At 42.7% G+C, this 14,970-nt stretch overlaps 1 protein-coding gene across 1 annotated transcript in view; it reads left to right on the top strand.

Moving 5' to 3' along the window:
* LOC139388270 (large neutral amino acids transporter small subunit 4-like) overlaps positions 1-14,970 on the top strand; it is a 34,846-nt gene that overhangs the window by 6,247 nt on the left and 13,629 nt on the right. The window contains exons 4-8 of the mRNA XM_071134833.1: positions 1,813-1,868; positions 4,260-4,336; positions 12,571-12,663; positions 12,770-12,903; positions 13,616-13,815. Coding sequence (XP_070990934.1) covers positions 1,813-1,868; positions 4,260-4,336; positions 12,571-12,663; positions 12,770-12,903; positions 13,616-13,815 — 560 coding nt within the window. The remainder of the gene's footprint in view (positions 1-1,812; positions 1,869-4,259; positions 4,337-12,570; positions 12,664-12,769; positions 12,904-13,615; positions 13,816-14,970) is intronic.

Genomic DNA, 14,970 nt, shown 5'->3' on the forward strand with positions numbered 1-14,970 from the left:
ATGAATTGTCTAAGGTATTGTCTAATGTATTGATGAATTGTCTAATGTATGGATTACTTGTCTAATGTATTGTCGAATGTATTGATGAATTGGCTGATGTATTGTCTAATGTATGGATTACTTGTCTAATGTATTGATTACTTGTCTAATGTATTGATTACTTGTCTAATGTATTGTCTAATGTATTGATGAATTGTCTAATGAATTGATGAATTGTCTAATGTATTGATGAATTGTCTAATGTATTGATGAATTGTCTAATGTATTGATTAATTGTCTAATGTATTGATGACTTGTCTAATGTATTGATGACTTGTCTAATGTATTGATTACTTGTCTAATGTATTGTCTAATGTATTGATTAATTGAACTTGCAACCTTTCGGTTACTAGTCCAACGCTCTAACCACTAGGCTACCCTTCCGCCCCATATTTATTATACCTGTCTTTCTACTCAGTCTTTATTCTCGCTCAACAAACTCCTGTTTTTTTTTGTAATTGTCATGTTTCGTTTCTAAATGTCCAAGAGTGAAGGTTTCCCTCAGAGAGTAACGTTTGGCTACATACAGACCGTTATTGGGATTCCCTCAGAGAGTAACGTTTGGCTACATACAGACCGTTATTGGGATTCCCTCAGAGAGTAACGTTTGGCTACATACAGACCGTTAGTGGGATTCCCTCAGAGAGTAACGTTTAATGTGATTGGATGAGTAACGGTTAATGTGATTGGATGAGTAACAGTTAATGTGATTGGATGAGTAACGGTTAATGTGATTGGATGAGTAACAGTTAATGTGATTGGATGAGTAACGGTTAATGTGATTGGATGAGTAACGGTTAATGTGATTGGATGAGTAACGTTTAATGTGATTGGATGTTAATTATTTAACTAGGCTACCTGTATTTGACATTGTGTTGTTATTTCGCTGAGCACTCGATGGTTTAATTTGTAATTTTTTTATGGGAATCATATTTTTATTTGGCATACCCTTCGATGGCATTGTGTGTACCCCTGGGGGTTTGGGAATACCTGGTCCAATGTATTGTGGAATCTATTGATGTATTGTCCAATGAATTGATGAATTGTCTAATGTAGTGTCGTATGTTTTAATGTAATGAATTGATGTATTGTGTAATATATTCATGTATTGTGTAATATATTCATGTATTGTGTAATGTTTAGATGTGTTGTCTGTGTATTGTTTAATATATACCTGGTCCAATGTATTCAATTGTGGAATCTATTGATGTATTGTCCAATGAATTGATGAATTGTCTAATGTATTGATGAATTGTCTAATGTATTGATGAATTGATGAATTGTCTAATGTATGATGAATTGTCTAATGTATTGATGAATTGTCTAATGTATTGATGAATTGTCTAATGTATTGATTACTTGTCTAATGTATTGATGAATTGTCTAATGTATTGATGAATTGTCTAATGTATTGATGAATTGTCTAATGTATTGTATGATGAATTGTCTAATGTATTGATGAATTGTCTAATGTATTGATGAATTGTCTAATGTAGTGTATGATGAATTGTCTAATGTATTGTCTAATGTTTTAATGTAATGAATTGAAGTGTTGTCTGTGTATTGTGTAATATATTAATGTATTGTGTAATGTTTAGATGTGTTGTCTGTGTATTGTGTAATATATTCATGTATTGTGTAATGTTTAGAAGTGTTGTCTGTGTATTGTGTAATATATTAATGTATTGTGTAATGTTTAGATGTGTTGTCTGTGTATTGTGTAATATATTCATGTATTGTGTAATGTTTTGAAGTGTTGTCTGTGTATTCCAGTGCCTGTTTCTCCTTTTCCTGTCTCCTCATCTCCTACGGTGCATACAATCCTGATGGTGAGTAGCTGTAATTTGTTGATTAGTCACATGATGTAATAGCAGGGTACAGTGCCCATGTGTAGGTAGCTTACTAGTGGTAGCTATTCAGCAGCCTGATGGTCTGGGGGTAGAACAGGCTATGTTGGCTGAGGTCCTTGATTATCTTGGTCTCGTACTGTAGGTGTCCTTGATTATCTTGGTGTCCTGGAGGGCAGGCCCAACTTCTTGGGCAGTAAAATGGTACATTTCATTGGAATTTCACACACTCAACCACAGTGTAAACCTGTAGTAGTGTAGTGTTTAGAGGCTGTAGAGAGAGGAAACACCATCATAGTATTTAGAGGTTATAGAGGAAACACCATCATAGTGTTTAGAGGCTGTAGAGAGAGGAAACACCATCATAGTGTTTAGAGGCTGTAGAGAGGTAACACCATCATAGTGTTTAGAGGCTGTAGAGAGGAAACACCATCATAGTGTTTAGAGGCTGTAGAGAGGTAACACCATCATAGTGTTTAGAGGCTGTAGAGGAAACACCATCATAGTGTTTAGAGGCTGTAGAGAGGTAACACCATCATAGTGTTTAGAGGCTGTAGAGGTAACACCATCATAGTGTTTAGAGGCTGTAGAGAGGGTAAACACCATCATAGTGTTTAGAGGCTGTAGAGGAAACACCACCATAGTGTTTAGAGGCTGTAGAGAGGGGAAACACCATCATAGTGTTTAGAGGCTGTAGAGAGAGGAAACACCATCATAGTGTTTAGAGGCTGTAGAGAGAGGAAACACCATCATAGTGTTTAGAGGCTGTAGAGAGGGGAAACACCATCATAGTGTTTAGAGGCTGTAGAGAGGGGAAACACCATCATAGTGTTTAGAGGCTGTAGAGGAAACACCATCATAGTGTTTAGAGGCTGTAGAGAGGAAACACCATCATAGTGTTTAGAGGCTGTAGAGAGGTAACACCATCATAGTGTTTAGAGGCTGTAGAGGAAACACCATCATAGTGTTTAGAGGCTGTAGAGAGGTAACACCATCATAGTGTTTAGAGGCTAGAGAAGAAACACCATCATAGTGTTTAGAGGCTGTAGAGAGGAAAAAACACCATCATAGTGTTTAGAGGCTGTAGAGGAAACACCATCATAGTGTTTAGAGGCTGTAGAGAGGTAACACCATCATAGTGTTTAGAGGCTGTAGAGAGGAAACACCATCATAGTGTTTAGAGGCTGTAGAGGAAACACCATCATAGTGTTTAGAGGCTGTAGAGAGGGGAAACACCATCATAGTGTTTAGAGGCTGTAGAGAGAGGAAACACCATCATAGTGTTTAGAGGCTATAGAGGAAACACCATCATAGTGTTTAGAGGCTATAGAGGAAACACCATCATAGTGTTTAGAGGCTGTAGAGAGGGGAAACACCATCATAGTGTTTAGAGGCTGTAGAGAGGGGAAACACCATCATAGTGTTTAGAGGCTGTAGAGGAAACACCATCATAGTGTTTAGAGGCTGTAGAGGAAACACCATCATAGTGTTTAGAGGCTGTAGAGAGGAAACACCATCATAGTGTTTAGAAGCTGTAGAGAGGAAACACCATCATAGTGTTTAGAGGCTGTAGAGAGGAAACACCATCATAGTGTTTAGAGGCTGTAGAGGAAACACCATCATAGTGTTTAGAGGCTGTAGAGAGGAAACACCATCATAGTGTTTAGAGGCTGTAGAGGAAACACCATCATAGTGTTTAGAGGCTGTAGAGAGGTAACACCATCATAGTGTTTAGAGGCTGTAGAGGAAACACCATCATAGTGTTTAGAGGCTGTAGAGGAAACACCATCATAGTGTTTAGAGGCTGTAGAGAGGAAGCACCATCATAGTGTTTAGAGGCTGTAGAGAGGAAACACCATCATAGTGTTTAGAGGCTGTAGAGGAAACACCATCATAGTGTTTAGAGGCTGTAGAGGAAACACCATCATAGTGTTTAGAGGCTGTAGAGGAAACACCATCATAGTGTTTAGAGGCTGTAGAGGAAACACCATCATAGTGTTTAGAGAGTGTAGAGAGGTAACACCACCTAAAGAGAAGGAATGTTCATCTACACTAAACACAAGTCAAAACAACCATTTCCTGTTGTGCTCCCAGTTCCTGGCAAGGTGAGTAAGTGCTGTTACAACACACATGTGATGTTTTCAAACGTCTCAGGATGATGTGTTTCAATACTCCAGCAACGTTCATGTTGCTAATTCACGTTGGTGACAGATCAGTTGATGAGTTGTTGGTGTTACCGAGCACTTCCTTTTAACATTGTAATAAATAACATGTTTTAATGGGGTTTTGCTCTTCGTCATGTTGCCACTAGTTTCTGGTTGTTCCAAAAGCACTTGTTTGTGTATCTGACACTATCTCCACCTTCCTCCACAGAGCTGTCTGTACTCATCTTCATCGCTCTGACGTTCAACGGCTTCGGAGGCATGTGTATGACCTTCACCTCCCTCACGGTAAGAGAGTGTGTGTACGTGCCTCTGTGAGTGTGTGTGTGTGTGTGTGTGTGTGTGTGTGTGTGTGTGTGTGTGTGTGTTTGTGTACGTGCCTCTGTGAGTGTGTGTGTGTGTGTGTGTGTGTGTGTGTTTGTGTACGTGCCTCTGTGAGTGTGTGTGTGTGTGTGTGTACATGCCTCTGTGAGTGTGTGTGTGTTCAGGTCAGATTTCTCTGTATTTATTCGTGATTTCACCATTTTCCCTTATGATCCAAAAGAGAAGGTGTGTCAGTGACGTGTGTGTGTTTTGCATAATCTCTGTGTAGAGAACATTGTGTCATTTGGCCTCTTCACACATGGCACTGGAAAGACTTTATTACTAATCATTAATCTATTATGTAAATGTCTGTCTGGTTGATTTAGTTATTTTCATCGACTTCAACACACAAACCCTCCTGTTCTCTCTCTGTCTGTGTCACGGCGTCGTAAGAAGAGGACCAAGGCGCAGCGTGGTCAGCGTACATATTCCCTTCATTTATAGAAAATGTAGCCAACAAAACAAGGACACGACCGTGACGCTGAACTTCGGCTATAGTGCCTCTAACAAATCAAATCAAAATCAAATCAAATGTATTTATATAGCCCTTCGTACATCAGCTGATATCTCAAAGTGCTGTACAGAAACCCAGCCTAAAACCCCAAATAGCAAGCAATGCAGGTGTAGAAGCACGGTGGCTAGGAAAAACTCCCTAGAAAGGCCAAAACCTAGGAAGAAACCTAGAGAGGAACCAGGCTATGTGGGGTGGCCAGTCCTCTTCTGGCTGTGCCGGGTGGAGATTATAACAGAACATGGCCAAGATGTTCAAATGTTCATAAATGACCAGCATGGTTGAATAATAATAAGGCAGAACAGTTGAAACTGGAGCAGCAGCACGGCCAGGTGGACTGGGGACAGCAAGGAGTCATCATGTCAGGTAGTCCTGAGGCATGGTCCTAGGGCTCAGGTCCTCCGAGAGAGAGAAAGAAAGAGAGAAGGAGAGAATTAGAGAACGCACACTTAGATTCACACAGGACACCGAATAGGACAGGAGAAGTACTCCAGATATAACAAACTGACCCTAGCCCCCTGACACATAAACTACTGCAGCATAAATACTGGAGGCTGAGACAGGAGGGGTCAGGAGACACTGTGGCCCCATCCGAGGATACCCCCGGACAGGGCCAAACAGGAAGGATATAACCCCACCCACTTTTTCCAAAGCACAGCCCCCACACCACTAGAGGGATATCTCTAGTCAAAGTCAACTACCCACAAAGAAAGGAGGGAAAAGGGCTGCCTAAGTATGGTCCCCAATCAGAGACAACGATAGACAGCTGTCCCTGATTGAGAACCACACCCGGCCAAAACATAGAAATACAAAAACATAGAAAACAAAACATAGAATGCCCCCCCCCACATCACACCCTGACCAAACCAAAATAGACAGTACCCCCCCGCCCAAAGGTGCGGACTCCCGCCGCAAAACCTGAACCTATAGAGGAGGGTCCGGGTGGGCATCTGTCCGCGGTAGCGGCTCTGGTGTAGGAGTTAGACCCCGCTCTACCTCTGGCTCACCCCACTTTGGTAGCGCCTCTGGTGTGGGGACCCTCGCCGCCGACCCCGGACTGGGCACCCTCGTTGCGGGCCCCGGACTGGGCACCCTTGCTTGAGGCCCCGGACTGGCCCGTGGAGCTGGCACCAGACTCACCAGGCTGGTGAGACTGGTCCGTGGAGGAGGCACAGGATGAACCGGGCTGTGGGGGAGCACAGGAGATCTAGTGCTTAGCACTTGCACCGCTCCTCTTGGCAGCATGTGAAAGCTACCTGTGTTGCTCATATTTAGTCCTAGATATGTGTAGTTTTTGGTGTGTTCTAATAGAACTGTGTCCAAATAGAATTTATATTTGTCATCCTGATTTCCTGGCTGGAGGGGATCAACTCCCATGGGAACAGGTGGAGGCAACTAGGAGAGCAGAGGCAGCCGGAGAGAGGAGCCAGCGATATAAGGGAACAAGGCTGGCAAGGAAGCCCGAGAGGCAGCCCCAAAAATGTTTTGGGGGAGGCACACAGGGAGTATGGCGAAGCCAGGTAGGAGACCTGTGCCAACTTCCTGTGCTTACCGAATAGCGAGAGAGACCGGGCAGGCACCGTGTTATGCTGTGGAGCTCACTGTGTCCCCGGTTCGGGTGCATAGCCCGGTGCGGTACATTCCAGCTCCTTGTATCGGCCGGGCTAGAGTGGGCATCGAGCCAGGTGCCATGAAGTCGGCTCTACGCATCTGGTCTCCAGTGCGTCTCCTTGGGCCGGCGTACATGGCACCAGCCTTACGCATGGTGTCCCCGGTTCGCCAGCACAGGGGGCTACGGGGAGCATTCAACCAGGTAAAGTTGGGCAGGCTCGGTGCTCAAGAGCTCCAGTGCGCCTGCACGGTCCGGTCTATCCAGTGCCACCTCCACGCACCAGCCCTCCGGTGGCAGCCCCCCGCACCAGGCTGTCTCTCCGTCTTCTGCCTACAGGGTCTTCCGCCTGTCCAGCGCTGCCAGAGCCTTCCTCCTCTCCAGCGCTGCCAGAGCCTTCCGTCTGTCCAGAGCTGCTAGAGTCTCCCGCCTGTCCAGAGCTGCTAGAGTCTCCCGTCTGGCCAGAGCTGCTAGAGTCTCCCGTCTGTCCAGAGCTGCTAGAGTCTCCCGTCTGTCCAGAGCTGCTAGAGTCTCCCGTCTGTCCAGAGCTGCTAGAGTCTCCCATCTGTCCTGAGCTGCTAGAGCCGCCAGTCTGTCCTGAGCCGTCAGTCAGCCAGGAGCTGCCAGAGCCGCCAGCCAGCCAGGAGCTGCCAGAGCCGCCAGCCAGCCAGGAGCTGCCAGAACCACCAGCCAGCCAGGAGCTGCCAGAACCGCCAGCCAGCCAGGAGCTGCCAGAGCCACCAGCCAGCCAGGATCTGCCAGAGCCGTCAGTCAGCCAGGCGATGCCAGAATTGCCCTTCCCTCCGGAGCTGCCGGAGTCTCCCGCCTGTCCGGCGCTGCCGGAGTCTCCCGCCTGTCCGGCGCTGCCCGAGTCTCCCGCCTGTCCGGCGCTGCCCGAGTCTCCCGCCTGTCCGGCGCTGCCGGACTCCCCCATCCATTCGGGATGTCTAGGGTTCCCAGTCCAAGGTCAGTGCCGACAGTCGCCGCTTTAAAGAGGCCACAGAGGCGGGCGAAGAGGCGCACCAGAACTTTGGTGAAGTGCGATCCACGTTCTGCGCCAGAACTGCCACCGCGGACAGACACCCACCCAGACCCTCCCCTATAGGTTCAGGTTTTGCGGCCGGAGTCCGCAACTTGGAGGGGGGTACTGTCACGTTCTGACCTTTATTTTCCTTTGTTTTGTCTTTATTTAGTATGGTCAGAGCGTGAGTTGGGGTGGGCAGTCTATGTTTTGTGTTTCTATGTTTGGTTTCTGTTTCGGCCTAGTATGGTTCTCAATCAGAGGCAGGTGTCGTTAGTTGTCTCTGATTGAGAATCATACTTAGGTAGCCTGGGTTTCACTGTTGTTTTGTGGGTGATTGTTTCCGTGTCTGTGTTTGTCGCCACACGGTACTGTTTCGGTTTGTTCACGTTTTATTGTTATTGTATTCATAGTGTTCAGTTTATGTCTTTAAAATAAACATCATGAACACTTACCACGCCGCATCTTGGTCCGATCCTTACTCCTCTTCAGATGAAGAGGAGGAAATCTGCCGTTACAGACAGTACCTGTGAAGATGATCTAGGTGCTGCTGTAACCCTTCTTTAGTGGGAGACAGCAGCACCAGGTCATCTGCGTACAGCAGACGCTTGATTTCAGTGTTGTGTAGGGTGATACCAGGTGCTGCCGATTCTTCTAATGTTTTTGCCAATTCATTAATGTAGATGTTAAATAGTGTTGGACATAATGGACAGCCCTGTTTCACTCCCCGTCCCTGAGAGAAGAAGTCTGTTTGTTGTTGTTAATTCATTAATGTAGATGTTAAATAGTGTTGGACATAATGGGCAGCCCTGTTTCACTCCCCGTCCCTGAGAGAAGAAGTCTGTTTGCTTGTTGCCAATTCATTAATGTAGATGTTAAATAGTGTTGGACTTATTGGGCAGCCCTGTTTCACTCCCCGTCCCTGAGAGAAGAAGTCTGTTTGCTTGTTGCCAATTCATTAATGTAGATGTTAAATAGTGTTGGACCTATTGGGCAGCCCTGTTTCACTCCCCGTCCCTGAGAGAAGAAGTCTGTTTGCTTGTTGCCAATTTTAACCGCACATTTGTTTTTAGTGTACATTGATTTAATAAAATCATATGTTTTCTCTCCAATACCACTTTCTATTAGTTTATAAAAAGACCTTTGTACCAAATTGAATCAAATGCTTTCTTGAAATCTACAAATCACGAGTAGATTTTGCCTTTGTTTTGGTTTACTTGTTTATCAATTAGAGGGTGGAAATGTGGTCTGTTGTACGATAATATTTTAGAAATCCAATCTGGCTTCTGCTCAGGACGTTGTGTTCATCAAGGAAATGATGGAGTCTGCTATTTATAATACTGCAGAGAATTTTCCCCAAGTTGCTGTTAACGCAAATTCCTCTGTAATTATTTGGGTCAAATTTGTCTCCATTTTTATAGATTGGTGTGATCAATCCCTGGTTCAAAATATCAGGGTGAAATACCTGCAGTGAGGATAATGTTGAAGAGTTTCAGTATAGCCAATTTGAATTTGTGGTGTGTATATTTGATAATTTCACTTAAAATACCATCAGCACCACAGGCCTTTTTGGGTTGGAGAGTGCATAGTTTTTCCAATAATTCTTCTTCTGTAATCGGGGTATCCACAGGATTCTGATAGTCTTTGACAGCCGATTCAAGGATTTGTCATTTTTCTTGTATATCTTTTTGTTCTGGGCTCTTTGTTAAATTGCCGTAGAGGTTCGCAAAGTGATTTCTCCACATATCCCCATTTTGGATAGCCAATTCCTCATGATGAGGTTTGTTTAATTTATTCCAATTCTCCCAGAAGTGGTTGGATTCCTCAATTCCATCCAGCTGATTTCTAATGCGCTGTTCCTTTTTTGTTCTAAGGGTGTGTTTGTATTGTTTCAGTGTTTCCCCATATTGAAGGCGTATATTTTTGTCTGTGTTTTTGATTAGATATATTTTTCAATTACTTTCTTAGATTTTTGCAATCATTATCAAACCATTTTTCATTATCTGTTATTTCTGGTTTGCTCTTATGCTTCTTTAGATTAGCCAAGGAGGCTAATTTGTCAAATATAAAGTTTATGTTCCAAATGGCCATATTTACACCTTCGTTGCTGAAGGAGAATGTTAAGGCTAAAAAGTTGTCCAGGAGAGATTGTATTTTTTGGCTACTAATTGCTTTTTGGTAGATGTCTGTACTGTTCTGTTGGTAGATGTCTGCACTCCATCTATAGGCCTGTTTTGTACCATGTAATTTATTGGGCCATGATGCTTCAAGGTTGGGTTGGGCTGACTGTGTTAGTGGGCTGACTGTGAAGACTCTGAGGTGTTAGTGGGCTGACTGTGAAGACTCTGAGAGAGGTGTTAGTGGGCTGACTGTGAAGGCTCAGAGAGGTGTTAGTGGGCTGACTGTGAAGGCTCTGAGAGAGGTGTTAGTGGGCTGACTGTGAAGACTCTGAGAGAGGTGTTAGTGGGCTGACTGTGAAGACTCAGAGAGGTGTTAGTGGTCAGGGCGTGACAGTTGTTGATCCATCCTCAGTTTTAACTGTTCTAAAGTCACCATTGGTCTCATAGTGAAATCCCTGAGCAACTGAGTTAGGAAGGACGCCTGTATCTTTGTAGTGACTGGGTGTATTGATACACCATCCAAAGTGTAATCAATAACTTCACCATGCTCAAAGGGATATTCAATGTCTGCTCTTTATTTTACCCATCTACCAATAGATGCTCTTTGTGAGCCATTGGAAAACCTCCCTGGTCTTTGTGGTTGAATCTGTGGTTGAAATTCACTGCTCGACTGAGGGACCTTACAGATAATTGTATATGTGGGGTACATAAATGAGGTAGTCATTCAGAAATCATGCTAAACATTATTATTGCACACAGAGTGACTCCATGCAACTTATTATGTGACTTGTTAAGCAAATGTTTACTCATTAACTTATTTAGATTTGCCATAACAAAGGGTTTGAATACATATTAACTCAAGACATTTCAGCTTTACGTTTTTTAAAATTAATTTGTAAATAAAACAAATAAAAACATAATTCCACTTTGACATTATAGGGTATTGTGTGTGTAGAGGCCAGTGACACAACATCTCAATGTAATCCATGTTAAATTCATTATGGGGTATGTAATCCATGTTAAATTCATTATGGGGTATGTAATCCATGTTAAATTCATTATGGGGTATTTAATCCATGTTAAATTCATTATGGGGTATTTAATCCATGTTAAATTCATTATGGGGTATTTAATCCATGTTAAATTCATTATGGGGTATTTAATCCATGTTAAATTCATTATGGGGTATGTAATCCATGTTAAATTCAGTCTGTAACACAACAACATGTGGAAGAAGTCCAGGGGTATGAATACTTTCTGATGGCCACTGTAATTTAGCTACAGTAGCCAACTAGCTTTTGGTGGAATAATTCATAATTGTTTGTGCTGCACTGGTTAGCTGGTTAGCAGCATCCCTTTAGTTTCTGTTAAGTATAGTGGGATGTCAAATGGATTGTCTCATCAAAAAATGTCCACATTATTTACAGATTTATGTATTAGCGTTGACTAATTCAGAATGCCCTTACAAAACAATATTGACTAATTCAGACTGCCCGTACAAAACAATATTGACTAATTCAGACTGCCCCTACAAAACAATATTGACTAATTCAGACTGCCCTTACAAAACAATATTGACTAATTCAGACTGCCCTTACAAAACAATATTGACTAATTCAGACTGCCTTTACAAAACAATATTGACTAATTCAGACTGCCCTTACAAAACAATATTGCAGCGAGAGTGCAGTATAACTACAGTATTCTGCAATTACTGTGTCCAAAAAATTCCACTCAACTGCAGTTACTGCATGTTTATTTTTGAAAGGGTGTTTTAGGCATAAACAACAGAGTCCTAAATATCTGTCAACGCTGTGTTACATCACTAGAGATCTGTCAACGCTGTGTTACATCACTAAAGATCTGTCTAGAGATCTGTCAACGCTGTGTTACATTACTAGTGATCTGTCAACGCTGTGTTACATTACTAGTGATCTGTCAACACTGTGTTACATTACTAGAGATCTGTCAACGCTGTGTTACATTACTAGTGATCTGTCAACACTGTGTTACATTACTAGTGATCTGTCAACGCTGTGTTACATCACTAGTGATCTGTCAACGCTGTGTTACATTACTAGTGATCTGTCAACACTGTGTTACATTACTAGAGATCTGTCAACGCTGTGTTACATTACTAGTGATCTGTCAACACTGTGTTACATTACTAGTGATCTGTCAACGCTGTGTTACATTACTAGTGATCTGTCAACACTGTGTTACATTACTAGTGATCTGTCAACGCTGTGTTACATTACTAGTGATCTGTCAACACTGTGTTACATCACTAGTGATCTGTCAACGCTGTGTTACATTACTAGTGATCTGTCAACACTGTGTTACATTACTAGAGATCTGTCAACGCTGTGTTACATTACTAGTGATCTGTCAACACTGTGTTACATTACTAGTGATCTGTCAACGCTGTGTTACATTACTATTGATCTGTCAACACTGTGTTACATTACTAGTGATCTGTCAACGCTGTGTTACATTACTAGTGATCTGTCAACACTGTGTTACATTACTAGAGATCTGTCAACGCTGTGTTACATTACTAGAGATCTGTCAACACTGTGTTACATTACTAGTGATCTGTCAACGCTGTGTTACATTACTAGAGATCTGTCAACACTGTGTTACATTACTAGGGATCTGTCAACGCTGTGTCACTAGAGATCCACCGCCTCTCGCTCCACCTCTTGCTCCTCCTATCGTCTTTCACCGCACCAAGAATATAGTCCCAGTATTTGTTTTAATAAACAAAATACGGACTCTTTTTCCTTGCGTTTCTTTCTGACCCTCAGAGAGACCCCAACCAGTTTAGACAGGAGTCTTTCACAAACCAAAAGCCTGGAAACCAAAAGAATCTCTCTCTCTCTCTTTCTCTCCCTTCAGCTCCCTAACATGTTTGGCAATCTGCGTTCTACATTCATTGCTCTGATGATCGGCTCCTATGCCTCCTCTGCTGTCACCTTCCCTGGAGTCAAGGTAACACACACAGGCACGTTTACACACACACACGCACCAAAAGTATCTGAAACATCTTTAAGAAACTGTAATGTAGTTGATCATCTTTGTTGTTGATGTTCCCTAGGTGATCTATGACCTTGGTGTGACCTTCATTACCATCATGGTTGTCTGGGCAGCCTGTTCCGGCCTCGTCTTCTTCAACTGCTTCTTCAACTGGCCCCTGGAACCCTTCCCTGGCCCCGAGGACATGGACTCCAGGTGCACACCGCACACATCTAGTTTCCGCCAGGTTAAAGGTCATAGGTCAAGCTCCAGGTCAGATCAGGAATGTTTAACTGTACGGACAACCAGCTGTATTACTGTGTTACATGAACCCCTCTCTGTTACTGTGTTACATGAACCCCTCTCTGTTACTGTGTTACATGACCCCTCTCTGTTACTGTGTTACATGAACCCCTCTCTGTTACTGTGTTACATGAACCCCTCTCTGTTACTGTGTTACATGAATCCCTCTCTGTTACTGTGTTACATGAAGCCCTCTCTGTTACTGTGTTACATGAAGCCCTCTCTGTTACTGTGTTACATGAAGCCCTCTCTGTTACATGACCCCTCTCTGTTACTGTGTTACATGAACCCCTCTCTGTTACTGTGTTACATGAACCCCTCTCTGTTACTGTGTTACATGAACCCCTCTCTGTTACTGTGTTACATGAACCCCTCTCTGTTACTGTGTTACATGAACCCCTCTCTGTTACTGTGTTACATGAACCCCTCTCTGTTACTGTGTTACATGAAGCCCTCTCTGTTACATGAACCCCACTCTGTTACTGTGTTACATGAACCCCTCTCTGTTACTGTGTTACGTGAACCCCTCCATCTCTCTCTCTCTCTCTCTCTCACCACCTCCCCTTCATCCTTTCTCCCTCCCCTCTCCCTGTCCCCCTCTCCCTGTCCCCCTCTTCCTCCCTAGTGTGAAGGTAAAGTTCAGTTGGCTGGGTTTTGACCACAAGATCACAGGGAAGCAGTTTTACAATCAGGTGACCAAGGTGGGGAAGCGTCTGAGTGTGGGCAACAGTCCGAAGCAGAGAGAGTTGGCCACTAAGGAAGGACACAACAGACTCTGTCTCTCAACCATGGACCTGGAGGTCAGCAGAAAACCCAAGGAGGAATGTAAGGACACAACGTTCAGACAACATTCACTAAAGATTCATCCAACATTACACAACGTTCAGACAACATTCACTAAAGATTCATCCAACATTACACAACGTTCAGACAACATTCACTAAAGATTCATCCAACATTACACAACGTTCAGACAACATTCACTAAAGATTCATACAACATTACACAACGTTCAGACAACATTCACTAAAGATTCATCCAACATTACACAACGTTCAGACAACATTCACTAAAGATTCATCCAACATTACACAACGTTCAGACAACATTCACTAAAGATTCATCCAACATTACACAACGTTCAGACAACATTCACTAAAGATTCATACAACATTACACAACGTTCAGACAACATTCACTAAAGATTCATCCAACATTACACAACGTTCAGACAACATTCACTAAAGATTCATACAACATTACACAACGTTCAGACAACATTCACTAAAGATTCATACAACATTACACAACGTTCAGACAACATTCACTAAAGATTCATCCAACATTACACAACGTTCAGACAACATTCACTAAAGATTCATACAACATTACACAACGTTCAGACAACATTCACTAAAGATTCATCCAACATTACACAACGTTCAGACAACATTCACTAAAGATTCATCCAACATTACACAACGTTCAGACAACATTCACTAAAGATTCATCCAACATTACACAACATTCAGACAACATTCACTAAAGATTCATACAACATTACACAACGTTCAGACAACATTCACTAAAGATTCATACAACATTACACAACGTTCAGACAACATTCACTAAAGATTCATCCAACATTACACAACATTCAGACAACATTCACTAAAGATTCATACAACATTACACAACGTTCAGACAACATTCACTAAAGATTCATACAACATTACACAACGTTCAGACAACATTCACTAAAGATTCATCCAACATTACACAACGTTCAGACAACATTCACTAAAGATTCATACAACATTACACAACGTTCAGACAACATTCACTAAAGATTCATCCAACATTACACAACATTCAGACAACATTCACTAAAGATTCATACAACATTACACAACGTTCAGACAACATTCACTAAAGATTCATCCAACATTACACAACGTTCAGACAACATTCACTAAAGAT

This window comes from Oncorhynchus clarkii, chromosome 29 (genome assembly GCF_045791955.1).
Source record: "Oncorhynchus clarkii lewisi isolate Uvic-CL-2024 chromosome 29, UVic_Ocla_1.0, whole genome shotgun sequence".
Classification (NCBI taxonomy): Eukaryota; Metazoa; Chordata; class Actinopteri; order Salmoniformes; family Salmonidae; genus Oncorhynchus; species Oncorhynchus clarkii.